The following is a 25858-nucleotide window of genomic DNA, read 5'->3' on the forward strand; positions in this document are numbered from 1 at the left end:
TTCACTGTTATTGTCAGGGATAAAATTGTTATTCATCAAAATAGTTAAAAAATAAAAATTTATTACATTTCCCCCCTAAGTTTAAAAATTAACAACCCACACCAAAGTTTGAAAAATCAATTTTTCCCCCTTTCAGCTATTACTGTTGATAGTTGGAGATGGAGATGGCGATGACGATATTCTTCCTCCCTCCGAACTTCTCTTTCAGTCCTGCTCTATTTTCGGCCATTATCGACAAAGAAAATCGACCAACAAAGACCTTTCTTCATCTTCAGACGAAAACATGATTCATCTTTATTTCAGATAAAGATGAAATGTTTTTGTGTTAGACAAATATGGCGCATTATCATTGTCTTCATTTGGAAAAACCAAACGGTCTTTGTTGACTAGTTTTCTCAATCGATGACGTTCGAAAATAAAGCATAATTGAGAGAGAAGCGGAGAGGGAAGGAGAATGCTGCCATCGTTATCTTCAACCATCAACAATGGTGGTTGGAAAAACCTTAAGAAAAAATAATGATTTTTCAAATCTTGGGTGATAGAAAATTTGTTATATTTTTAAACTTAAGAGTGAAAATATTATAATTTTTAGTTTTTTAAAATACTTTAAAAAATAACAATTTTACCCTTAATAATAATAGTAAAATTTTATAGACAGATGAATTTTTAAATTTTTAATAATTATTATATTTATATCAAACCTTGGGTTGGAAATAATAATTTGCCCTAAAAAAAAATATTAAGAAATTCAAAAGCCAAGCTACTTAAATGGCGACTAGTGTCGAATCTCAGTAGACACTTGTCGACTCTAGGTAGCGGTAGCTGAGAGGACGGCGAAACACTCCCAACACTAAACTTTCTCTCTGGTCACTGTATTTTCAACAAATATTTCAAAATACATAAATAAATAAATAAATAAAAAGGTAAAATTTTAATTGCTTTATTTATTTATTCATTTTTTTTCTTTTTTTTTTTCTCGGTGTGTCTCTCTGCCTTTTTTTCGGTTTTGTGTTTATTTTCTTTTCTAGAAAATATAGTTTAGCTAAAAAAGCATGAATTCATTTATAAATTAAAATTGAGGAGAAATTAAGAGTAAATTTATAGAATTAGAATAAGAGATCATGCAATTTTAATGAATGAAAATATTTTGATTGGTTTTGATGATGAACTGAAATAATATAATAATCGGAGTAGATTTTCTTTTGTTGATGTGTTAGAGTTTATTTGGATTGGAGTTGAGATGTGAAGTTAATGGAAGGTGGTTGAAATTCGAGTTCAGCTGTGATTGGTCTGATCTGGGTCAATTTGAATGGCTGCGTAGGATAGCTTGTTCTGTCAATGTTGAGTGGGAGTTTTGTTGTACACACTGCATAAAGATTACTGGAAATGGTTACTTTACAAGCATGTTCTGTTTTTTATTTTTCCATGGTTGCAATTATTTGAAGTTACTTTGTCTCGTACTGTTTCTTCCTTTTAAAGATGTTTACTTTTTAAATTTATGTCGTGGGTACATCGGCTCTGGGTTATGTCAAAGGTTTATCCAAAAATGGAATAAACATGAGAATGATTAATGCGATTTACTCTCTATTTACCAAATTTGGTGGACTTTTAGGTCTTAAGTTGCGACAAGTTTAAGGAATTGGAGTGAGATATTTTTATTGGAATCTAGTGCTGCCACTGCTTTAAATAAGAATGGGATCTCAAATGAACTTTGGTGACGCCTCACACGGTGAGATATAGACTCAAGGGAGTTTCCCCTTGGTTCGACAACCTTCAGTTTACTCACTGACCTTTGAAGAGTTTCAAAACACTTGGGGTGGGCTTGGAAAGGATTTTGGCTCAATCAACATGGATGAGCTACTGAAAAATATTTGGACTGCTGAAGAGAGTCAAGCTATGACTTCTTCAGCTGTTGCTGGGGTGGAAGGAAGTATCCCTGGTGGGAATTTGCAAAGACAAGGATCATCAACTTTGCCTCGAACATTGAGTCAAAAGACTGTTGATGAAGTTTGGAAAGACTTGATGAAAGAAACTGGTGGTGGTGCCAGGGATGGGAGTGTTGGCAGCGGCAATGCATTAAATGTGATACAGAGGCAACCGACTCTGGGAGAGATTACACTGGAGGAGTTCTTGGTGAGAGCAGGAGTAGTGCGAGAGAATACTCAACAGATTCCGGAAGGGCCAAATAATGTTGGACTTTTTGCGAATAATGGCAATACGAGTTTAGCTCTTGGATTTCAGCAACCAAGTAGAGACAATGGGCTGTTGGCTAAATGTGTAATGGCGAACAGCAATTCAGTTCCTGGCCAGCCTTCTGGTTTGGCACTGAATGTTGGTGGAGTCAGCTCCTCACAGCAACCACAGCAGCTGCAACAGCATCAGTATCAACCTCAGCAGCAGGGGCCCCTCTTCCCTAAGCAAGCAACTGTGGCTTTTGCCTCTCCAGTGAATTTAGTGAACACAACACAGCTTACTGGAACTTCTCCGAGAGCAAGGGATCCAGTTGTCAGTGTTGCAAACCCATCTATGAATAACAATTTAGTTCAGTCTTGTGCACTGCAGAATGGAGGAATGGGCATGGTTGGTTTAGCTACTGGGGGTGTCACGGTTGCAACAGGATCTCCTGCTAGTCAAGCCTCTCCAGATGTGATTGCAAAGAGCTCCGCTGAGTCTTTGTCACCACTTACTTGTGTGATTGGTCAGGGAAGAAGAAGCAGTGCTCTAGAGAAAGTAGTTGAGAGAAGGCACAGAAGAATGATTAAGAACAGAGAGTCAGCTGCTAGATCAAGGGCCCGCAAGCAGGTGAGGATGGTGATTGGGCTGCTATTTGTTTTTTCTACTTCTAGATGCTCCTCCTTTTCTGTTGTTCATTGTTATTCTGAATTGATCCTTAAGTTCAGGTTCGCTCTTACGGACACATATTTCATCAAATTCTGACATGCCATGTGATTTTTTTTTGTTATATATTGCAAATCCCTCTCAGTTTGAACTATCAACTTGTTTTCTTGAAGAAAGGATAATGTGTTTACTAACAGAATTAAAGAATCATTGATGTTCTGAGTTTTTCTGTTTTCTCATGAAGACACTGCAAAATCTGCACATTTCATTTTTGGTGTACCTAGAAGCGGTCATATTGTTGACATTGTTAGGAAGGACAAAGGCTTTTATTAGCCCTATCAGTGGAGGAAATTTTATGTATTTCCAAAAGGAAACAGAACAATTTGGGAAAGAAAAAGCGGTAACTTATGAAGTAGACATATATTTACTCCTTTAATAGCAATGCCATTTTATGCATGATTAGCCTTGGGCCAATAGTCATAACCAGAGAAGGTGGTTTATTTAATTATTCTTACCAAATAAACTTTAGATTAAGCTACTACTTGTTACTAAAGAAAATCCAATTAGTAGGAGAGTGGCTTTGCTATTATCTTTATAAATCATATGTGAACCAGATGTAAAACAGAAAAAAAATTTCACACACTGATTTGTGCAATCTTAGAGTTGTTTGAAGTGTTCTGTCACTTAGGAATGGTTGAATAGATTTTAATCCTATTTTTTTTTCTGCTATAATTTTGTTTATTAAAAAAATTTTACACTTAAACATGACTGTTTCTTTTTGGTGTTTGGCAGGCCTATACATTGGAACTCGAAGCAGAAGTCGCTAAACTTAAGGAAATGAACCGAGAATTGCAAAAGAAACAGGTATGTTATCTTTATGAGGTCAAAATCTTGCTCTTTTGGTTGGAATATTTGGCTATGGCAAAGTGCCTTAATCCAACTCTGGTTGTTGCAGGCGGAAATAATGCTAGCTCAGAAAGATGTGGTATATATTCTTTATCTGTCTTACACTTTCAAGAACCAATGTTATGTTGGTGCTGTTAACCACTTAGCCTACCTTTATACTTTTACTCTGCATCAAACATCTTTTTTCTGCTCTGTCCTTTGCCACCAGTTTTTCACAATTGATTTGAAAAAAACTAAGTTGACCATATAAATATATTGCATCTGGGGCACTATGCAGCTCTTCCATCATTGAGATCACTATTGTGTGTCTAGTGAGGATAATGTATCTAATCTGACCATATCACAAAACTAATTCTAGTAATCAAGAATTCGATATCTGCCACATCTATGAACTACCACTAAATGGTCAGTGTCTGGTTACCCACACATGAACATAGTTAGATAGAGGAGCTGAGAGTAAATATCAATTTCTTCTCTATATTTGGGCCTTAAATCAAGCAACCAATGTTCTTGTGAACTGTAAAGTGCAATCAAATTGTGTTCATTAACTTCTGGGGCAAAAGACTATGCTTGAGGAGGTAAAAGAAGTTGGTTTTCTTTCTTATTCCGTTTTTCTGTTTGGCAGCTTTTGGAGAAAATGAAACAGCACTACGGAGGCCGGAGGCTATACCTGAGGAGGACGATGACAGGTCCGTGGTAGAGTTGCTGAACCAGATTGCTGACGATAAGAAATTTTTTTGAATACATAATCTGTGTTATCAATATGGTACGAGGATTGGTGTATGTGTCCGTGAACCCTGTCTAATTTCATTAAGGGTAAGGAGTTGGGTGGCTTTATGCATAAGCAGACCGTTGTAACTTATGGGCTGAAATTAGTTTTAACCACTTGTAGCTCTGAAACTTTTGTGTCTCATTTGATAGTAAGAGTATAGTTGAATAGTTAATCAAAATGTATGCTCCACCGTGTCATTACCGTCTAGCTGCAGACTTGGTTAGTTTCTAACCTTCATAGACCTGGATTTATGTATTGAATCACTAATTACATATTTTATAACTGAGTACATGGTGAAAAACAATATCTTTGTTAATATTTAAAATGTGATTCCAGATTCCTCATAATGAAAAATGAGTAAGTCATCAACAGTACAACAGAAATATCTCCAGCTTGATGTTACCTCCAATATCACACTTAGCTTTCTGTTTAATATAGTTGATATCATTGTTTGGCTTTTAGAAATTGCTCTGGCCTTACAGCCAAATAATATGACCTATAGAGGCAGCCACAATTCTTTCGAATGCAACTCAACGGCCAGGTGAGAAGATTTTGTCCTTCCACAAGCTGGTTCGAGTCAAGGAAATTTAGTCTTAATCAAAAGCATCTTAAAAAATTGCATTTTCTCCTCTAGATTCAACTGTAAATCTCCCTAACTTCTGGGGTACTCAAATACAAGGCCTTCCGCAACACATCTTGCCCTCGTATGACCAAAAAGCTTGCTGACAATTGCTAAGGCAAAATCTGTCACCGTAGCAAGCCCCCCATTTGTGATCACTTTTGCGTCAACTACTACTTTGGTGCCATTTACCACTTCATTGGTAAGCTTGCTTATGACAGAGGGATGAGCTGTCACTCGCTTCTCCTGCATTTTGCAGAGAAAGCATGAATGTTAGTTTACAAATAGTTTGGACTTGGTAAGAAGTTGCATAATTTTTCCCTTTACCATCAGTAAACCGTGTTTATGAAGGACTAATGGTGAGGAACAAACTGCTCCGTATATTCTTCCAGCTGCTTCTTGTTCTTTTAGCAGCTTCTTCAAAATCCTAGATTTCTGTAGCCTCTCAGCCCCAGTGACTCCTCCCTGGAAGTTTTAAATGAACCAAAACTCATCAAAATGTAGAACACAACAAGAAAACGCAGGGAAATAGCTTAATGCAATTAAGATAAAGAAACTGCAAGGTTACTTGCGCAATCATATCGTTTATCTCACCGGAAGAATGATTAAATCATTTATTGACTGAGCAGCCTCACTGATTAACTTTTCAGCAATGATTTTTGTGCCTAGAGATCCCACAATTTGCACAGATTTTTCAACAGATGCAACCGTGACATCCACCTTTGCTCGGCGCAAAACATCCACAATCGTCACTACTTCAATCTCTTCAGAACCATTTGCAATTGGAATAAGAACCTGCATGACATTGAATGGTGAAAAATCATTTAACAGAAAAAAAAAAAGATATATTTTCTGATCCAAAATGGCATATGACTTTACTGTCTGAGCTCCAATATAGACGGAAATTACAGGAGAGTAGAAAAAACAGGAAGCGTGAGGAAAATATTCACCCTTTTAACCGCAAAATATATTTTATACACACATGCTTTTTACTGTGACCAAGATTTGAACTCAGGACCTCTTGTGCAACCCCAAAAGATCCATGCAGAAACATATCCTTCACAAAATTTTAAGTAGGTATGCATGATAGAGGTGACAAATGTTGTGTACAGGTCTAATATCATGGTAACCAGTAAAGAAACATGGTTAAAAATTATTAATGAGCAGCAATGAAGTACTTACTCGAGGCGTATGATCAAAAGACCATTCAACTTTATTGAATTCTTCCTTTATAAGATATTCACGAGCAGTATGCATCAGCTGGAAAAACAGAAAAAATGAATGTCAGCACAAACTTAGCAGCTATAATTAGAAGAAAGAAACAAGGTAGAAAAATTATATGGAAGAAATTTATCAGCAAAAGAGAAAACACAATTACTTCCTGGGTAATAAATATATAAGTGCTAAGTAGTACTATTTATTTCTTAGGCCTTACCATTGATTCTGCAACCTTCTTGGCAACAGACTCCCCAAACAGCTGTTCCACTAAGCACAAAGCAAACTCGAATGAAGTCCCAGGTCCACGACTGGTTGTAAGCTCTCCTGAAACTTGGATATTTGACTTAACAGCCCAGAAAGTAGGAAGCTTGTCTGAGAATGCTGGGTGGCAAGTTATCTTGCATGACAAACTACATCATGTTTAGCCATAAAAAACATAAATATTTCAAAATTCATTTAAATTCAATAAAAACAGTAGCCAACCTGCTTTTTCCTCCCAAGGCCCCATGGCAGAAGAGTGACTGCTGGGGCAGAAGATATAGCTCCATAAAGTCTCTTCTCCTCAGCTTGTTTACTCATGATTTTCTTGAGAATTTCACTTTCTCTTAATCTTACTGCACCGGGCATTCCACCCTTATAACAATGACATGAAACACTGTAAATTAAATTTTCAAAAGGACTTGAGAAAAGAACTACAATTGAATTTCCAAAGGAAGAGGAAAAAGATAAAAGATAAAAAAGAAAATTATCAGCATCCTTTTGTTCCTTCTACCAACTTTCTCCATGACGCTTTTATTAATTTATGTTTCAGGGTTCCTACAACCCAGATCCTTATTTTTGTCCACAAAGTAACCTCTCTGACTCTGCTAGTTTCATTTGATGCAAGAATTTATAATTTTAAGACGTATGCGCACACAGAAAAAGTTGGCCAGATCACAATGTAAAATGAAAATCAATTACGTTTTATTTCAATCATATTTTTGTCCAGAACACATATTTATATTCATCGCATTAGAGCAGCAGTCTTTACTACTACTACTGCAAATACTCTCTACTTTGAAGAATTAAGAAAGCCAATACATTATTAGAGGAACAGAATTTTCATATTCCAAAAAAATTCTCATTCAAGTCACCAAATTTGATCAGACAATAAAACACTGTGTGAAGCATATGCAAAGACACTTACAATTCCTAATTACCAAGTATTTCAGAAACAATAGAGCAAAATGTAATTCTCTCGGGAAAGAACTAACTGGCAATGCAATAAGATCAAAAACTTGGCCACCACAAGAGGAGATAGAGGTATCAGCCACCAGTCGGATGCCACCAGAAGCTTCAATCTCCAAGTGCGGCTCCACTGAGGCCACAGTCACTTCTGCACCAGCTCTGCGCAATACATTAACTGTAATCACGGCTTCCATAACTTCAGTACCAAGCCCAATTGGAACCAAAACCTGCACATAAACCCACAAACGACAGAATTGTCATGCAAATAAAAAAACACCTAAAGACTTCAATCATATAAGCTCCATTTGGTTGCAGAGAAAAAAGCATAAGAATTTCATGTAAGTAAAGAACCGAGATAGAAACTAAGTGCATGATACTTTACCAAGTCAAACCCAGAAAGAAAAAGGAACTAATATCCTTTGAACTTCAGTCAAAACATAACATATGATTCTTGTAAACTAGAAATTGGAAATTCTCATTTCTTCACTCTTATGTCACTTCATTGCATTACAATTTCAGAAACCAAGTACTTTCCCCTTTTGAGAAATCAAATAGACACTCAATTAAGAATTCTTTCCCACAATTTAAACTCCTCTTTATATCACTTCTATTTTCTTCGTTATAGAAAAAGGGTTTAGGGCTTAGTTTAAGAAAAAAATGAGAGATTAGCAAAGTAAAAAAGCAAAAGAAACCTTTTTCTTAGGGACAGAGGTGTCTGTGCCTGTGGTAGTATTTGTTTTTGCTGTTTTTCTAGTTGTGGATGTTGTTAAAGGGAGGTTTTTGGGGGGTTTTGAAGAGCGTGCACTTCTTTGTTGTGGAGAAGCGGCAGTAGCCAAGCATGAAAATGATGAAGGGGGAAGAGTGAGTCTTGGAGAAACCTCAGAAGGATAGATTTTAAGAGCAAAAGTGGGTGAAAGAGGAGATGATAGGCACTCCATGGATGAACTGAAATGAAATGAATATTTTCAGTTCAACAGTTCGGAAAGCGATTCATGAATTCACAATGTAACCATATCCAGGTTTGGCCTCAAAAGCCCGAATGTAGAGTTTGAAAAAGTAACCACTTTTATATAAAATAACCACATATAAGTTTTGAAAAGCCAAAGGTCTCTTTCCCACCCAAAGTATGCTAATTTCTCAGTTTTCCCCCATTAACTTTAAGAATACCATTTACCCACTCACAAGTGATTAAACTTAACAGTTTCATAGGTAAAATCATTATTTTATCTGTATATTAAAAATGAACTTAAATTTTATTTTATTTTCCCTCCTAAACCCTAAAAACTAACAATTTCCTTCAACTCAAGTTTTTAAAAATAATATTTTCCCCCCTAAGATTTCCAACCTTTCAGATTAAATTTTTCAGTGACGACCGACGATCTTCAGGTGACATCTCTTTCTCTCTAGCGTCTCCTCCTTTTGGCCATATGGCGTCTTCATTAGCGACAAATACTCTATATCGTTAACGAAGATGTCGTCTTTGTTTTTGGACGAAGACTAATTATCTTCATTGACAATGACATCGAGGAAGAAGAGATGTTGTACGATCGGAAGGAGGAGACGTTGGAGAAAGAGACATCGTTTGGAGATCGTTAATCGTCGTCAGAAAATTTAATCTGAAAGTTTTTGAAACCCTAAATGGGAAAATATTATTTTTGAAAATTTGGGTTGAGGAAAAATTGTTAGTTTTTAGAGTTTAAGAGAAAAAATGATATAACTAACAGATTTAGCTGTCTATAGTGGATAAATAAGATTTTTAAAGTTAATAAGAAAAAATTTGAGAACTTAGGATACTTGAGGGCCGGGGGGTGTGTGGGTGTGGAGGAAGGGAATAAGTCCTTTGGCTTTTGAAAATCTAAATCTTCGTGATCGGGGGCAGTGATGATGCTTCTTTTATTTATAATATTATCGTTTTTTTAATAATAAAATCAAATAAACATGCTACTAGACAGTGTCCTTTTAGAACCAGAGCATTTGGAAATGTTTCTTAACTTTCAAATTCATTAATAATTTCATCCCTTTAACTTAAATCCAAACTGGATCGCTTTATCCCCTTACCTTGTAAGCTTAAGATTCATCCATTTTCATTCTAAAACTGCAATTTATATTTTAAACAGTATTTTCCATAATAATATAACAGTATAAACAAAACTATCCATTCCAACTAAGCTTTCATTATGCAAGTTTATCATCTCTATGACTCTGTCTCTATCCAACCAATCTGCACGGAAGAATATATATTCTTGAATAAATAAATAAAAAATAAACCCATTTACAGTCTTGTCTTTTATACGATATACATCTATACAATTACACAGGAGCAGCAAAACGGAACCAAACAGTGAAACGGAGAGAGAGACAAATGCTGAGGGTGTTAGCCAAGAGGACATCAGCTTCAGTTTTGAACTCAGACTCACTTGAGCTTCTCAAGAGACGGCAATTGTGTAGTCTAAATGTCCTTCTCGATGGTCTGGATAGAAATTCTGAAGCTTTTGTCAAAAACTCCGAGGTTATGGAAGGTTTGGTCGCCCAACTCCATTCCCACATCCAAAAGGTATATTTTTGTAATTATTATATTGTTGGATGGTATGTGGATTTGGTTTTGATTCTGGGATTTTGTTGTTTAAGGTTCTTGAAGGAGGAGGAGTTGAGGCTGTTAAGAGGAATATGAGCAGGAACAAGCTCTTGCCTAGACAAAGAATTGATCGCCTTATCGACCCTGGCTCTTCTTTTCTTGAGCTTTCCCAGGTTGTTGTGGGAACATTGTTTTTGGGTGTATTGGATATTTTTGACCCATTTCTATGGGTTTGGTTGTTACAGTTATGGATCAAATGCATTTGTGTGATTTTTCTGCAACGCAATACAGGAATTATAGAACCTTATATGTTTCATTTTTATGCTAAACAATGCATTTTAGAATTAGAATTGTTTGATTAATTAAACTTTGCAAGTTTGTCTGTTGACTCATTGACAGAAAATTTGAGTTAAGTACATATTTTGGTCTGGTATTTGCCTCTTATTGTATATTTCTTATGAGTGAAGCTTGCTGCACATGAGTTATATGAAGATCCATTTCCGTCTGGTGGAATAATCACCGGGATAGGTCCTGTTCATGGACGACTTTGCATGTTTGTCGCCAATGACCCTACTGTTAAGGGAGGAACCTATTATCCCATCACAGTTAAGAAGCATCTTAGGGCACAAGAGATTGCTGCACAATGCAAATTACCATGTGTATATCTTGTAGATAGTGGAGGTGCTTTCCTTCCCAAGCAGGCTGAAATCTTCCCTGACAAGGAAAATTTTGGGAGAATATTTTATAATCAAGCCATAATGTCTGCTGAAGGCATCCCTCAAATTGCTCTGGTATTAGGCTCTTGCACCGCTGGGGGTGCTTATATTCCTACAATGGCCGATGAAAGAGTAATGGTTAAAGGAAATGGTACCATATTTTTAGCTGACCCCCACTTGTAAAGGTTAGTTCCATACCTTATGGTGTTCCAACTTGTTATGTGCAGTAATTCCTTAATCCATTTCATGATTAGTTTTTAGTTTTTTTCTTTTTTTAAACTTTTTAGAGTTTCAAATGCATGTGTGGCTTTATGTGTGCTTGTGTGCATTCAAGTAAATTGATATGCATGCATGCAAGTACTTATGTATACATGTAGGCATCTGTGTTTCTAAAACATAGATTGTATCTAAGGGAGAAGTTTCAGTAGGCTGCTACAGGGGAGGAAGTCTCTGCAGAGGACTTGGGGGGTGTGGCTGTTCATTGTAAAACATCAGGGGTTTCTGATTATTTTGCTCAAGGTATCTAGTTTTTTGTTATCTAATGCTTTTTACTTATTCTGCATGTACTAAATTTGAAGTTAGTGTGATTATTTTTAGTACTTGTTGCATTAATATTTATGTGTGTGATTTATATGTTCTTTAAGATGAACTACATGGACTTTCTTTTGGAAGGAATATCGTCAAGAACTTGCACATGGCTGGGACACCGGGAATGATTAGTGTATTCCAAAGCATTAATACTGATTTTAAAGAACCATTGTATGATGTAAAGGAGCTTCGTTCCATTGCACCAGCAGACCTCAAGCAGTCCTTTGATATCAGATCAATTATTGCTTGCATTGTTGATGGAAGTGAATTCGATGAATTCAAGAAACTGTATGGCACTGTGAGGACATCTAAAGCACTTGAATTTTTTTATTTGTGTTACATTATACTGTCTATAAATTTGTAACTCGACTTGCTTTTGTGCAGACCCTTGTGACAGGATTTGCTAGAATCTTTGGGCAACCTGTGGGAATTATTGGAAACAATGGGATATTATTCAATGAGTCTGCTTTAAAAGGGGCTCATTTCATTGAACTTTGCACTCAACGTAAAATTCCTTTGGTCTTTCTTCAGAATATTACTGGATTTATGGTATGTAATTCTTATTTCTGTTTCCATCATTCTACTGACAAAGCTTTGTAGACATTCTCATGTCCTTGCTTTTCTCAGAAGAGATGCACATCAAACCAATTTTCTTAGAAAGCTTGAGTTTGATTATTCAGGTCCATAATGTCTCTAGAATTGGAACCTCAATGGTGATTTGTCTCATAGGTCGGCTCAAGATCTGAGGCAAATGGTATTGCAAAGTCTGGAGCAAAAATGGTGGTGGCAGTTTCATGTGCAAAGGTTGGCATTGGGAGTTATGCTACTCATTTACTAATTCATTATTAACTATTCACTGATTAAATAAAAGGAGGGTCTGAATGAAAAAAAGAAAAGATAATACTTTGCACCTTCCTAATCATTTCAGGTACCAAAAGTTACTATAATAGTCGGCTGAAGTTTTGGAGCTGGAGATTATGCAATGTGTGGCCGTGCATATAGTCCCACTTTCATGTTTCTTTGGCCAAATGCCGGAATATCTGTGATGGGTGGTGCTCAGGTAGCCTCTCTAATCTTTATCAATGCATAATCAATTTATCAAAGAGTTATCATGACTTGGCTTGGAATTGAGTCAGCGGAAGTAGATAAGAATTTTATTGTTAACCTTTTTCTTTTGCTTCATCGTCATAAATTGAATTGAGCACATCCTATACTATGTTGTCAACCCAACCTCAATATGAAATAATGATTCTGTTTTAATTAGCAGAATCTCCTGAATTAAAATTCTTGCTAGGTATTGTTTAAGGTCATTAATCTTTTATGTTTCAATGCCTTTTCGTATTATTTTGCCTCTTCCATACTTCAAATTTGTTTGACTACTGAATCAAGCGAACTCCTTTTATTAAGCGTGGATTGATTTGCTTTCCTTGGCAATATTCTCAGGCTGCCGGTGTGCTCGCCCACATAGAGAAGGCCAACAAGAAAAAACAAGGAGTTAAGGTAAAGTTTACTAGTGTGGAAATGGATTTATATCTTAGTTTGATTGTGCTACCAAAAGAATGGTACTTATATATATGAGCTTGTATCTCAGTGGATAGCAGAAGATGAGGAGAAGTTCAAGGCGAAGGTTGTCGATGCATATGAGAGAGAAGGAAGCGCTTATTACTCTACGGCAAGACTCTGGGATGATGGAATCATCGATCCAGCTGACACAAGAAAAGTAATAGGTTTCTGCTTTTCCACTTCAATGAACCGCCCCACAGAAGATACCAGCAATGGTGTATTTAGAATGTAACTTCAGGGAATTCCATAACTTTCTATTCGAAGTGGCCAAATGCTTGCTTTCAATATTTCCAAATAAGTTTTTCGAAATGTCTCCGATGCATTTCTTTGAATTCTTGCTGAAATTACCAGCTTAATCTCATTGAAGCTGTCAATCTTCAGCAGCTGATGTTCTAGTTCCAATCACCAATATTTTTTAAACTCAAAATTTGGTTTAACTTTGTATTATTTCTGGGGAGAAGAGCCTGTTAAGGGTAATACTTAGCCAAGGATGCGTTTGGCGACTTAGAATCTGAAAATTGTAACACTTGTTTGAAACCATAATTTTATTTGATTATTATATATTTTTATACTTTAAATCAAATCATCATAAAAGTTTAATCTGCACACAACGTCACCAATGGGCGCCTGTGGCCTAATGGATAAGGCGTCTGACTTCTAATCAGACGATTGTGGGTTCGAGTCCCACCAGGCGTGAGATTCTTAGTCACATCAGGTGGGCCCCTTCTTTTGTCTTTTACACGAAATCCACATCGAACTCCCAAGCTAGGCCCACGTCACAGACCACATTCGGCTAATGTGTCATCGCCTACACCTGATCAGATAAGAGTAAACATGTAATAATTAAAATCAGTTCGCGGACTTTATACCTGGCCACGGGCCGGTTTGGCTCGTGAACCGGAACCGAAACCGTGGTTTAACGGTTCGATTCCGGTTCACATAAATTGGAACCGTGAAACCGTCAGTTCCCAAAGAACCGGTGGTTTACTGTGCTGAACCGAAAAAAATTTGAATTTTTTTTAAATTTTTTTTAATTTTATTTAAAAAGCCAACGGTTCCAGGGAACCGTTGGTTTTGAAGGAAAAAATGCAGGGGACAGTGTCCCCTGCAATTTCTCTAATTTCAATTCACCCTCCTATTTTTAATTTTTTTAAAAAGTTTTTTTCTATATATACCCTTTCAAATTCTATTATCTCAAATCTCAATCTCTCTACTCTCTCACTCAATCCTTCAAACTCTCATTCTTTAAACTTTTAATATTCTCTCAATCTTTCAATTCAATCAAATTTTCTTAAATTTAATTAAATTCTTTCTTAATTTTTTATTAATTTCAATTTCAATTTTTTTTATACAATTCATAATTAATTATAGAATTTATTTCTATAATTAATTTTATTTATTATTTATTATTATCTTTTATAATTAATCATATAATTTATTTATATAATTAATTTTATTTATTATCAAAAAATGGCAAGTAGTGGAAATTCTTCCAGTAATAGAAGATTTGGTTAATATTCACATATATCAAATGTGAATGAAAATCAATTTATAGATGATTTTCATTCACAAGAAAGTGAAAACCAATATGAAGAGATGGAACAACAACAACAATATCAATAACAGATGGAGATGGAACAACAATCTCAAAAAATTCCTACATCCGATATTTTCAAAATTCATTTCAAGAAATCCTACGTATCTTCTTGGAGTATTAACTCCAAGTCTTTCTTTTAATTTTCAATTATTGTAATTAATAATTTAAAAATTAAATCAAAATTATGTATTAGAATTGACGGTTCAATATCGGTTTCGAACCGAAACCGTCAGTTCCAAACCAGGGCCATAAACCAGAACCGGCGGTTTCGAACCGTGGACGAACTGTCCTGTTACGATTTCGGTTCAAGGTCCTTATATTTTTGAACCGTGAACCGACGGTTTATGAACCATGGTCAGGTCTAGCGGACTTAATAAATAAAAAGGTCAAATCACTGTGTCGCTCACAAGGTATGAAATAATAACTTGTCACCCCTTCAAGTTTAAAAAAGTTAATTTTCTACCTATTTAACTAAAATCTACCATTAATTTTAATATTAAAAAATATTTATATCCTTTCATTAAAATATTATAATAAAGAGATATTATAAGATGTAAATGTTATTTTTTAAAAGTTAAATGTAAATAAATATTTTTCTATCTTATTTAGAAAATTATCATATTTATTTTATATTTTTTAAATATAATATAGTCTTAATAAGTTGTAATATATCATTTATATTTATTATTTATTGTGTATTTTTAATATATAATTGTGAAATTTGAATCTATTGAAGAACATGTTAAATTTTTTAAATGTCCAAAATCATCCCTAAACTTTTTTTTACATTTCAAAAAACTTATTTAAATTTTTAATTAACATCTTTGATATTTTTAAAATTTTAATTCACCTCAAAAAGTATAATTATACATCATTAATATTACTATCAATATTTGTCCCATTAACTTTAATTATGTATAATTGAAATTAATATAAATTTGATTATAAAATTATTTAATGAAATTTTTAGAAGTAATTTTTTATTTAATTTGATGACTTTTTAATATTTTCAGTAATTTTGTAAAAAGTTAATTGAATTTGTTAAAAAATTTAATTAGATGGGTGAAATATTAGAGTTTTCAAACTTAACTAGTGGTATTTTATTTCATCAAACATTGGGTGCTGCTTCGTTTTCATTGTTGCCATATTCTCACATTTGATTTTGTTTGTCGCAGACTCACTGATGCACTCAGCCTAACGGACTCAGCTCATCAGACATTCCTTTCCTTCATCTGCCACCTTCTCAACAGCCCATTTGAGCAACAATAAAACGTACTCCTACTTCTATCAAAAACCGAAACAAAAACTACTCCTTGCTTTCCCAATGGCTTCTACTAATTCTTCTTGTTTCTCTTCTGCCCATTTGGCTGCTTCACGTGTCCCTTCGCTTCCTTCTCGTACCCTCACCCCCAGCGCCAACACAATCTCCTTTTCCTTCCGCTTGCTGCCCAAAACGGCAACTCTCAAGACCCGAAAGGCACCTTTTTCACTTAAGATACTTTGTATGCGTGAATCTAAAGGTAACCATTTCTTGCTCTGTTTAACGTTTTTAGGATTTGTCCTTTGGTTTGAGTTTGTTTAAAGCTTAGTGTGGTGGATATTAGTTTGGTTTTTGACATTGTTTTGCGATTTGTGCATACCGATTTATCTGAACACTGTTTGGTTGGCGAGAAAACTGAGGAAAAACGAAAAAATTGAATTTTGTGTTGAATTGAATCATTGTTCATTTTCTGCTGTTTTGTTGTAAGAGGAGGAAAAATCAAAACTTTCATGAATATGCTTCAGGAAAAGACTTTGGTTTTGATTTGTGGGACAAAATGTCGAATTGGTTTCATGTTGAAATCTTATGGCTTCTAGTGAAGTTTACTGGGGATATTTAGAGTCCGTGAAGGGTGAGGTAAAATACTGAATTGATTGGTTATGTGGCCCGCAGGCTAAGGTTAGGATTCTTTGCTTGAAAATGAAACAACTGAAGCTAAGTAACTAAGCAGTTGACTTGCTTCTCTATTGTATTAACAGTAGAAGAGGCTTGCGAAAGGAAGATGTTGTGGGAGGATTTTACAATTTTAGAATGCTCTCCACCTGCCTGAGTTTGTGATTTTGTGGCAATTTGCATTTTTCTTACAAGTGAAATATTGACCTAGTGTTTTTGACTATTATTGTTCCAATGACAATATGGTAGAGTGCATTTTCATTCTTAAAGACGTCTGAATTTAGGAGAGTTCCTTAGACAAGGAGTTTTGTACTCACATTTCAGTATATATCGAATCATGTCTTTGGTCAAGTGAGGTTGGTGCCTTCTAAATATTTACTTTTATTGTATTCTTTTGCTTATTCTGGTTTGTAGGGAGTCATAAACGATAGCCAAGATGTTGATTATACACATTTAATTGGATGACTGAATTTTTTTTTTCTCTTTCTTATTTTGTTTGTTTCTCTGTCCATATTGACTTTGATTGGTTTGCTGGATTTTTGTCAAAAAATTAATCCTTAAATATACTTGGGTCGTTGCCATTGTGATTGGCTTGTCACACAGAAAAGATTGGCGTTATCGAAGTTATTCCTTCATTTTAGACCATTACCTGGAAACATAACTTTTAGTGAATTTGAAAGATAAAATCCGGAATATAAATAATGGATGACTGAATCTTGATCTGTGCAAGGACTGTATTGCTGGAATTGACCTTTGAGCACTAATACGTGGCTGAAAGCAGTCTTTGTAGCTATAGAAAGATCTTTGTTAGGATGAGTTCTGTTGTCTATCAAACATTCTATTTTTGAAAATTATATTGTATTCTATCTGCCTGATTGCTTTTGATTGCTAGTTAAATTCTCTGATAATATAGCCATATTGTGACATACTACTATTGTATATGTGGATATTCAAGTAATGCATTTCAAATTGGGAGTTTGGTGTGTCTTCCTTGATTGAGTTTGCATTCCTTGTTTTGCTGTGCAAGTGTCGTGATTTCTGCTGTCTCCCTCTTCACCATTTATAAATTACTGTGATTTCTGCTGTCTCCCTCTTCACCATTTATAAATTACTGCAATGATTCACTTTCATGCACTTGGTCAGTTCTGCTGAAGTGATATAATACTTTAGATGAAGCCAAAATATGACAGGTTTTAAATCATTTGATGTCTCAACTGTACAAAACTCTTGAATATTTTCTATGGTTAAAACATAACTGTTTACACATAGTATATTCAACCGTGCCGGAATTATTCATCCAAAATAAATAAAAAAATAGTATTAAGCTCACTGATGGTAAATGATGTCAAGAAATTGCATGTAGCTGATCCTGAAAGCACTTTATTAGAGAAAAAATGGATTAAGTAAAAATTTTAAAGCATTACTGGGTTGGGATCAATGTAATTTGGATTTTTAGTAATATTATGAAGTGCCATCAATGTTTTGTCCAAATAAATGTCTCACCACTTAAGAAATTGTTTTATATTGTGTATATGAATTGCTTCTTAGCTTGTAACTTGCCGAGTTTTTGTTCTTAGCAACTGTTGTAAGGTTTGTGGTGTTTGATATTGGATGTCCTCTTGATTAATAATAAGTTTGGTTGTGCAGCTGTGGTGGTTACTAAAGACTCATGGGAGAAGTCAATTCTAAAAAGTGATACACCTGTTCTAGTTGAATTTTATGCAAGTTGGTGTGGTCCGTGCCGGATGGTCCATCGGGTAATTGATGAGATTGCTGGAGAGTATACTGGGAAACTTAAATGCTATATGCTCAACACAGACTCTGACTTGCAGATCGCTGAGGACTATGAAGTCAAGGCTGTTCCTGTTGTGTTGCTGTTTAAGAATGGAGTAAAACGTGAAACTGTGGTCGGAACCATGCCTAAGGATTTCTATATTTCTGCTATAGAGAGGGTTCTGGAATCATAAATGCAACTTGATGCTTGACTAGAACATCCAGGAAATTCGATTTTTTGTCATATGATACCTTCTTGTTGATATTTTGATTGGTCTCTCAGTTTATCAAATGTACATCCCTTAGATAATTAGTTGCTGTTACCACCAGAGGTAATGGACTATAGTGGATTTACCTTTCGGCTTCCCTCTTGTTATGACTGTATTTTGTAAGTGGGAACTTATTTTTTATCCCTACCATGCGTAACCCATATTCCTATGCAACAATGTTCAGCAAAGGCAATGTTTAATGGAGCTCTTTACTTCTTAACAAATGGATGTGTTTGCATTTTAGCTTAAATTTTGATCCAACTTGAAAATGGCCCATTAACTTGTTAAGAGTCAAACCAGGCTCTTAATTTCTCTGCCCTCTTCCTTTTCCCCAACATTATAATCATCATAATATTCTGTTTTCTGGTTCATCTGGTATCTTGACCAAAAGCCTCTTTCTCACGTGTGCCAAAGTTTGGCTTAAAAAATAATGCACGTAAAGAGAACCTCACAATGGGTAGTTGGGGAGGCAGAACTGACCTCAGAGAAGACAATTTATAGATAAACTAAACAAACTTGCAAGGCTGTGCTTACAGGGGCGGTGGGATTATTTAATTTGACAGTGAATGCCATTTTCCATTTAGATTTAAAGATGCCGAGTTCGACTTTGACCTCTTCTTAATTGTCAAACTTCTTTTTATATTCTATGACGAGTGATTAACATTTTTCTTAAAAGCACCCTTTTAATATAACTCATACCATTTTTTTTTTTTAAATCTAAAATTCAACTATATTGACGAAAATCAACAGTTAAAAGTCAAAATCATTATTTTTTTTTTCTAAAATTAAAAAAAATTAAAAAAGAAAGATTGGTTGGAAATGGTTTTACAGACCGTTTGGACCACCCCTTCTCTGCTCCTATCTAAATTCTACAATCTACACATCACCTCTCGTCTGGAAGTCTTTGCCAAATGCCTTGACCTATGGTTTGAGCTAGATTTGAAGAACGAACGAATTGATAGAAGAAAAGAATAACAACCTTAAATTATAAAAAAAAAAAATTTATAGATTTAAAAATTTTTAATATTTGAACATAAAATAAATATTTATAATAAATTATTTAATGCTCGTATTATTAAATTCATTTTTAACATAATAATTTTTTAAATTTTTGCATGAATTTAAATTTATTTGATATTAAGAGAAGAAAAAAATGTAAAATTTGTGTTAAGTGTATCATAAATTTGATATTAAAGAGGGAGATAAAGATGAATAAGAAAAAAATAACAAGTGACTTGTGGGCATACTCAATCCACTCGTAAAAATTTATTATCTACAGGTATATGTTCATAATGAGTGTAAGTCTAAAAATTTAAAACTCATATTTATTTTTAGATGAATTACCTGTGGGTTTTGTGAGTTACCCACCCATTTTGTCGAGTCTTATTTGAGTATAAGAATGAGGAGTAGTTTGGTGTGGTGAATAGGTCGGTGTGTGATGTTGCAAGGGTGGGAGTCTATTTGTGGCTTGCAAAATGGTTATGCTGTTTAGTGATGCAAGAGTCTCGCCATAGAAGTTGAATAGGTGGTACAAGGAGGAGGTTATTTTGGTGGTGGTTGATGGGAGCACAAAGGTGGTAGAGGTGGATGAAGGATTTTACTATGTGCAACTGTTTATCAAAACCAATTTCCTACAATCTATTTCGGTCAATTAAGGGTGTTTGAAAAAAGAGTAACACTATTTGGATGTACCAGAGAATCACTGTATTTCTATTGAAGCTCAAAATTCTTTTATGAAATGAATTGAAGTCTAAGATAGGGTTAGGTCCAAATCAAATTGGTTTGGTCTCGAAAGTTTAACTCAATCGAAATTCATTTTGTTCGAATTTAAGTTAAGTTTGAGTTAAAAGGGTCAATTAATTTTTAAAACCAAACTAAACTCAAACTATAGAGAGTTTGACTCAATTTGACTTACGAGTCAAGAGATGTTTCAATTCAAATTTGGCTCGTAGCTTAATTTAAATTATATCAAATAATTATCAAAATAACGTTGTTTTGTTAATAAACCACAAACTCAAACTATAAATCTAAACTACAAATTTGAATTATGAACTTAAGTCAAATCAAACTAAACTAAATTCGAACTACAGAGTTCAAACTTGGATTGATTTGTATCCACCTCTATCAGATTTTCCTATGTCAAAGTTCGGTTATCTATCCCGTTTAAATATAATTCATGCTACGCAACACTTTCAGGAGTGCTTTTTGGGCTGTGATCAATATCAAATCTTGTCCCCAAAAACTGAAAGCCCAATCCAGACAACTCCAAAAAGTTACTGAACAAGGCGAGTAAAACGTCTTTTTTCCGGTTAGCTTAAAACTACAGCTTTTCTCAGAATAACTTCAAAATCCCTTAACCCAACGACCCCGGCATCTTCTTCCTTCATAGCCAGGTTTCTTCCTTCTTCCTCTCTTATGAATCATATTGCTTACAACAAAAGATTTCTCTTTTTGGTTTCGGGGTTTCGAATTTGGATCTTTAATCAATAAATATTGGATCGTTTGATTGTTTGTTGTCTTCATGATCTGGGTATCTGGTTTTTTGTTGGATTAATTTAAAGAGACACACTGTTTTCAACATGGGTACCCTTCATTTTTTCTCTTGTTCTAGTAATAATGTCTGTTTTCGTGATTTTATCTGGATGGTATTTCTTTCTTTTATATTTTTGGTTGCTTGGGTTTGTTCGATTGCTAGAAAACTCGAGTATTATAATGAAAACTAGGCTTTTAAATTTTTTTTTTTTCCCTTTAGTTGATTGAATTATCTTGTTCAGTGATGATACTTCGTTGAATGTAGTGTTTAGTATAAAAAAAGTAAAGTTTATTTAAATCTAGCTCAGAAAAATCTTTGCCATTGATGTTTTATATTGAGAGCATATATATTTCAGTCTGAGAATTGCTACTTGTGTTCTCTTATAGTAATTATCTGTGTGTAATAAGTGAAATACAATATTGTACAAACATTTTGCTTTATGAATATCTTTTTTTCTTCCGTTTGTGAGTCTTTAATTGTTATGTGCTCTGTGTGGCTTAGAATCCTTGTATCGCAAGATGCAAATGTACTATGGTGCTTAGAATAATTTTAATGTATTAACAATTAGTGGTCTAAGACGAGTGCTAGCATTTCTGGGGTGAGGCTGGATGTGGCTAGAAATTTGCACCTGATTGAAGTGAATTGCTTCTGATTGTACTTCGTAATATGTTGAGTGGTAAATCTTCTTTTCCATGACATATGCACAACTTTTTCACTATTAAACCTTTCTATTGTTAACGTATATTGATAACTGGTGTTTTCTTCTCTCTGTCCTCTGCAGGAACCTCTGATTTGCCTATGAAAAATTGATGGCTAATCTGAGCACATCAACATCAATAGTTTGTTCAGATTCCTTAGAACAGAAGGGAGTTCATATGGTGGAATCAAATATGGACGTGCAAAGTTCAATGAGCCTGCAAAACCAATCTTCAGATGGTCCTGTTGCTATCCTTTGGGACATTGAGAACTGCCCTGTCCCAAGTGATGTCCGCCCGGAAGACGTAGCTGGCAATATAAGAATGGCTTTGCGGGTGCATCCTGTGATTAAAGGAGCTGTTATGATGTTCTCTGCATATGGAGATTTTAATTCATTCCCCAGACGTCTCAGAGAGGGATGCCAGAGAACTGGTGTCAAACTCATTGATGTTCCAAATGGGCGAAAGGATGCCGCTGACAAGGCTATCTTGGTTGACATGTTTCTGTTTGCTCTTGACAACCGTCCACCTTCTTCTATCATGCTGATCTCAGGGGACGTTGATTTTGCACCAGCACTTCACATCCTTGGTCAACGAGGATATACGGTGATCCTTGTCATCCCTTCTGGAGTGGGTGTTTCATCTGCTCTTTGCAATGCAGGTAAGTTTGTTTGGGACTGGCCCAGTGTGGCTCGTGGTGAGGGCTTTGTGCCTCCTGCAAAAGCTTTGATGGCTCCTCGTGGAGCACCTGATCTTGCTGGGTACTTAATGGGGTGCCATATTAACGATTGCACAGATCCTCAAAATGAAGAAGAAGCAATTGTTTATAGGGGAATCTTGCAAAGTTATTACAAATCTAAAGACTTCTCCTTTATGTCACAGTCCTTGTCTGAGTATGCTAGTACATCTACAATCAACTTGCCATATCTTCCTCCATCCTTAAGGACCCAAAGTCTACCACCTGGTTTGAATGAAGTTTCAACCGGTCCTGTGTCTTCTGTTGAACAAAATGATTATACCATGTGGGTTCAACCTGGAGATATTAATGGTTTGAAAGCACAGATGGTGAAGTTACTTGAACTTTCTGGAGGGTGCCTGCCTCTCACTCGTGTTCCTGCTGAGTATCAGAAATTGTTTGGGAGGCCCCTGTATGTGGCTGAGTATGGGGCATACAAACTTGTAAACCTCTTCAAAAAGTTGGGTGAGACGATGGCAATAGAAGGGAGAGGCCAAAGGAAATTTGTCTACCTCCGGAACTTGAAAGCAGGACCAAGTGCAGTTCTAGCAAGGAAGGATAAGAAAGTAAAGGGTTCTCAGGAGGAGAATGTGAATATCAGTGGTGCTTGTGGTTCATCAGATGAACTTTCCGATGATGAAAGAGTGGTTGTTGAAGAACATGATGTGGGAAGGAACCAAGTGAAAACAAATATAGGGATGGTGAACCAACCTGAGATTGATGACCAAAATCTCAAGCAGTTCAAGCATGAGCTGCAAGAGATTCTAGTGAGCTATTCTTGTCAGATTTTCTTGGGTTGTTTTGAGGCAATATACCAGCAACGATACAAGAGGGCTCTAGATTATCAGAGGTTTGGTGTGGATCAGCTGGAGGAGCTGTTTGAAAAGATGAGCGATGTTGTTGTCTTGCATGAAGAACCAGTGAGCAGGAGGAAATTCCTGGTTGCAGTAGGTGGCTAGAGGAATGTGACACCTACTGTTCCTTGTAACTTTTTTTTTTTTAAATTCTCTTCTAACTTATGTAGATGCAGTGATTGAGGTGTGGTTTTTAGTCCTTAAATCACTATCAAGGAGTTGTTGTTTTTTCTTTATTCAACCAAAATTTCATAAAAATGATAGGAGACTGTTGATGTTCCTGCATGGATTTGATGGTTTATTTTTAAAATTTCCATGTAAGCCTCAATCGCAGCCTGTGTAACAATCTGATTAAATTCCAATGTGAGATCTGTCAGTAAACAATTGTTCAGCATCTCTTAGTTTTTCCCAGTTGATATTCTGGAATGCAGAAGCTTTACTCTTCTGGGTACACAAATATGTGAATGATTTACCATTGAAATATGGTTGCTCATGATGAGGTGTGATGTTTGGTCCCAGTGAATCATTTTGTGCCCAAGTTTCAGACAGAAGTGGTTGATTCAGAGGTAAAAATAGATCTTAATGCTACAATTACAGCAGCATTTTGAGAAACTTAGGCTTAGCTAATACAAGGGCTTTAAGACGATATGTCTGGCAGTGACAGTGAGATCCAAAACTTTGTTCACATTATTACTGGCACAGCTATCCATGTGCTAAGATTTACTAAATTTGTCACCAAAAGAATCTTAATTAAAATGGCCTTATTTTGGGGTTTAAGCTTATATTGTATGCATATGTTTCTTTTTTCACCATCCCAGACTTTTCAGAAGGGAAATTTGACAAAATGACCCATATAAGGATGCTAAAAGAAGAGCTTTATTTCTTTAATACATGAAATTATATGTCAAAAATGACTCACTTCAAATCTTTTAATGTGTTATCAAACTACAAAATATTAAAAAATTTATGTATATATCATTCAGATTTTTCAAATTATAAACTAATTTCTTTTTTTCTAAAGCAAATTCTACAAAAGGTTATGCCAATTTTTTTAAACCCAAAAAAATATATGGGCTTCAAGCCTGCAAGCCCATGCCTGAAGACCAATAGAATCGAGAAAAAGAAAAAGGGGCGCAGAACTGTTCTGCCGAGAGGAGAGAGAGAGAGAGTGGAGCGTTCTTCGATTTCGGGTTTGGATACTGAAGTCCATTGGGGTTGATTTTAATTAAAATCTAGCTTGTGAATTGGAAGTTGATTAGAGGAACTAGAAGTTTCGAGCTTGGGAAATTGTAAGGCTGATTATTTAGGTTTGGAACTTTGATTAATTGATCTTTCAGAGACTATTTTATTTCTTTATTGAAACGCATTTATGTTAATTACTTTATATTTCAGTATTATCTGTTAAGTTGGAATTAGTTCATAAATTTATATTTCCAAAACCAAGAATGGATAGACAAATGATTTGTTTGTGGTCAATAACTGCTCTGATCTTGTTTCTTGTAATTGTTTTTTTCTTGCAGTTCTTGCTCTTAGGTTGTTGTTTCAGTATGGTGAACGCCATTAAAGGACTGTTTATTTCCTGGTAAGTATAAAGTGTTGTTTTGACATCCCACCCAAATCTAATAAAAAATTTTGTTAATTGGACAAATAAATGGTAAACCTATGTTCATATTTTTGAAACCTTTATGAAGCATTTTAGCTCAGCGGTAGATTTTTTTTTTTTTTTTAGATTAATGTAAAAACTTAAAGTCTGTTGAAGGACTGGCTGGGAGGTTAAGATGAGTATAGTAGTGCTGTTACTGCTGTAAGTTCATAGCATTATGCTGCCCAATCATTCCATTTATGAATTGCTATAATGACTAAATATCATTGGTGGAAGAATTTGACAGGATTTGTGGTAATTTATCTACATTTATTTATTTGAGCTGCTTTCTTGTTCTAAATTGTATTCCATGCTCATAACACTGCAATTTAGTAGGTACACACTGCAAAGGAATGTCTATGCATTTTGTGCTTGTGACATTTCTTGCTTGACGGTTTCTCGCCTACTTGCTCTTTGTTGCTGAAAAGCTTATATTGTGTTTAAATTGTAGTGACATACCCATGGCACAATTCATCATCAACCTAAATGCTTCAATGCCCACATCACAGAAATTCATAATACACATCTTGGATAATACTCACATGTTTGTGCAACCCCATGTAGCTGAAATGATTCGAAGTGCCATCGCTGAATTTAGGGATGCAAATTCCTATGAGAAGCCTGCATAATTTCTTTTCCATTTATCCCTTGGTAAAGTTACATGTCATAGATTGTTATGTATTCAAAGCTCTCTCTCATCTATTTGGATAGACATTTACTGTTTAAAATGGATCATGTGCTTCTAGCAGGATGCTCTTTAATTGGAAATGTGATGCTTTAAAGTTGGAAATGAGATGGATACTT

At 35.2% G+C, this 25858-nt stretch overlaps 6 protein-coding genes, 1 non-coding gene and 1 pseudogene across 14 annotated transcripts; 7 read left to right on the top strand and 1 right to left on the bottom strand.

Annotated features, from left to right (window-relative positions):
* The first annotated feature begins 1129 nt into the window (after positions 1 to 1129).
* Positions 1130 to 4830, top strand: LOC123215123 (ABSCISIC ACID-INSENSITIVE 5-like protein 7). The gene is made up of 4 exons (XM_044635194.1): positions 1130 to 2802; positions 3631 to 3702; positions 3794 to 3823; positions 4370 to 4830. The coding sequence occupies exons 1-4, from the start codon at positions 1849 to 1851 to the stop codon at positions 4442 to 4444; spliced, it is 1131 nt and encodes a 376-aa protein (XP_044491129.1). The 5' UTR covers positions 1130 to 1848; the 3' UTR covers positions 4445 to 4830.
* On the bottom strand, positions 4808 to 8592 carry LOC123215122 (protein DJ-1 homolog C). Of its 3 annotated transcripts, none has more exons than XM_044635190.1 (8): positions 8273 to 8592; positions 7553 to 7807; positions 6837 to 6986; positions 6571 to 6750; positions 6318 to 6395; positions 5730 to 5930; positions 5463 to 5600; positions 4808 to 5381 (listed from the first exon to the last, which is right to left on the bottom strand). In XM_044635190.1, exons 1-8 carry the CDS (start codon positions 8516 to 8518, stop codon positions 5169 to 5171), a joined length of 1461 nt encoding a protein of 486 aa, XP_044491125.1. In that variant the 5' UTR covers positions 8519 to 8592; the 3' UTR covers positions 4808 to 5168. The 3 variants fall into 3 exon arrangements, with proteins under 3 accessions (XP_044491125.1, XP_044491126.1, XP_044491127.1); XM_044635191.1 differs by having other exon boundaries at positions 7607 to 7807; positions 8273 to 8591; XM_044635192.1 differs by lacking the exon at positions 8273 to 8592 and having other exon boundaries at positions 7540 to 7666.
* Positions 8593 to 9621: 1029 nt separating this feature from the next.
* LOC123213087 (probable methylcrotonoyl-CoA carboxylase beta chain, mitochondrial) lies at positions 9622 to 10586 on the top strand. Its single transcript, XM_044632446.1, has 2 exons — positions 9622 to 10134; positions 10209 to 10586. Exons 1-2 carry the CDS (start codon positions 9943 to 9945, stop codon positions 10515 to 10517), a joined length of 501 nt encoding a protein of 166 aa, XP_044488381.1. The 5' UTR covers positions 9622 to 9942; the 3' UTR covers positions 10518 to 10586.
* Positions 10587 to 11060: 474 nt separating this feature from the next.
* LOC123213086 lies at positions 11061 to 13459 on the top strand (annotated as a pseudogene).
* A 186-nt stretch (positions 13460 to 13645) lies between these two features.
* On the top strand, positions 13646 to 13718 carry TRNAR-UCU. Its single transcript has one exon. It is a non-coding gene; the product is annotated as a tRNA-Arg (tRNA).
* A 2044-nt stretch (positions 13719 to 15762) lies between these two features.
* LOC123213278 (thioredoxin M3, chloroplastic) lies at positions 15763 to 18818 on the top strand. Its single transcript, XM_044632676.1, has 2 exons — positions 15763 to 16139; positions 18200 to 18818. The coding sequence occupies exons 1-2, from the start codon at positions 15944 to 15946 to the stop codon at positions 18517 to 18519; spliced, it is 516 nt and encodes a 171-aa protein (XP_044488611.1). The 5' UTR covers positions 15763 to 15943; the 3' UTR covers positions 18520 to 18818.
* A 2013-nt stretch (positions 18819 to 20831) lies between these two features.
* LOC123214678 lies at positions 20832 to 23806 on the top strand. Of its 4 annotated transcripts, none has more exons than XM_044634616.1 (3): positions 20838 to 20987; positions 21629 to 21803; positions 21909 to 23806. In XM_044634616.1, the coding sequence occupies exon 3, from the start codon at positions 21937 to 21939 to the stop codon at positions 23515 to 23517; it is 1581 nt and encodes a 526-aa protein (XP_044490551.1). In that variant the 5' UTR covers positions 20838 to 20987; positions 21629 to 21803; positions 21909 to 21936; the 3' UTR covers positions 23518 to 23806. The 4 variants fall into 4 exon arrangements, with proteins under 4 accessions (XP_044490553.1, XP_044490551.1, XP_044490552.1 ...); XM_044634617.1 differs by having other exon boundaries at positions 20843 to 20987; positions 21696 to 21803; XM_044634618.1 differs by lacking the exon at positions 21629 to 21803 and having other exon boundaries at positions 20832 to 20987.
* Positions 23807 to 24523: 717 nt separating this feature from the next.
* LOC123214981 (general transcription and DNA repair factor IIH subunit TFB5-like) lies at positions 24524 to 25847 on the top strand. Of its 3 annotated transcripts, XM_044635008.1 has the most exons (4): positions 24524 to 24701; positions 24933 to 24994; positions 25142 to 25216; positions 25506 to 25847. In XM_044635008.1, the coding sequence occupies exons 3-4, from the start codon at positions 25191 to 25193 to the stop codon at positions 25681 to 25683; spliced, it is 204 nt and encodes a 67-aa protein (XP_044490943.1). In that variant the 5' UTR covers positions 24524 to 24701; positions 24933 to 24994; positions 25142 to 25190; the 3' UTR covers positions 25684 to 25847. The 3 variants fall into 3 exon arrangements, with proteins under 3 accessions (XP_044490943.1, XP_044490942.1, XP_044490941.1); XM_044635007.1 differs by lacking the exon at positions 25142 to 25216 and having other exon boundaries at positions 24530 to 24719; XM_044635006.1 differs by lacking the exon at positions 25142 to 25216 and having other exon boundaries at positions 24530 to 24701.
* Positions 25848 to 25858: the final 11 nt, after the last annotated feature.

The sequence above is a fragment of the Mangifera indica genome, chromosome 4, assembly GCF_011075055.1.
Source record: "Mangifera indica cultivar Alphonso chromosome 4, CATAS_Mindica_2.1, whole genome shotgun sequence".
In the NCBI taxonomy this organism is placed as follows: Eukaryota; Viridiplantae; Streptophyta; class Magnoliopsida; order Sapindales; family Anacardiaceae; genus Mangifera; species Mangifera indica.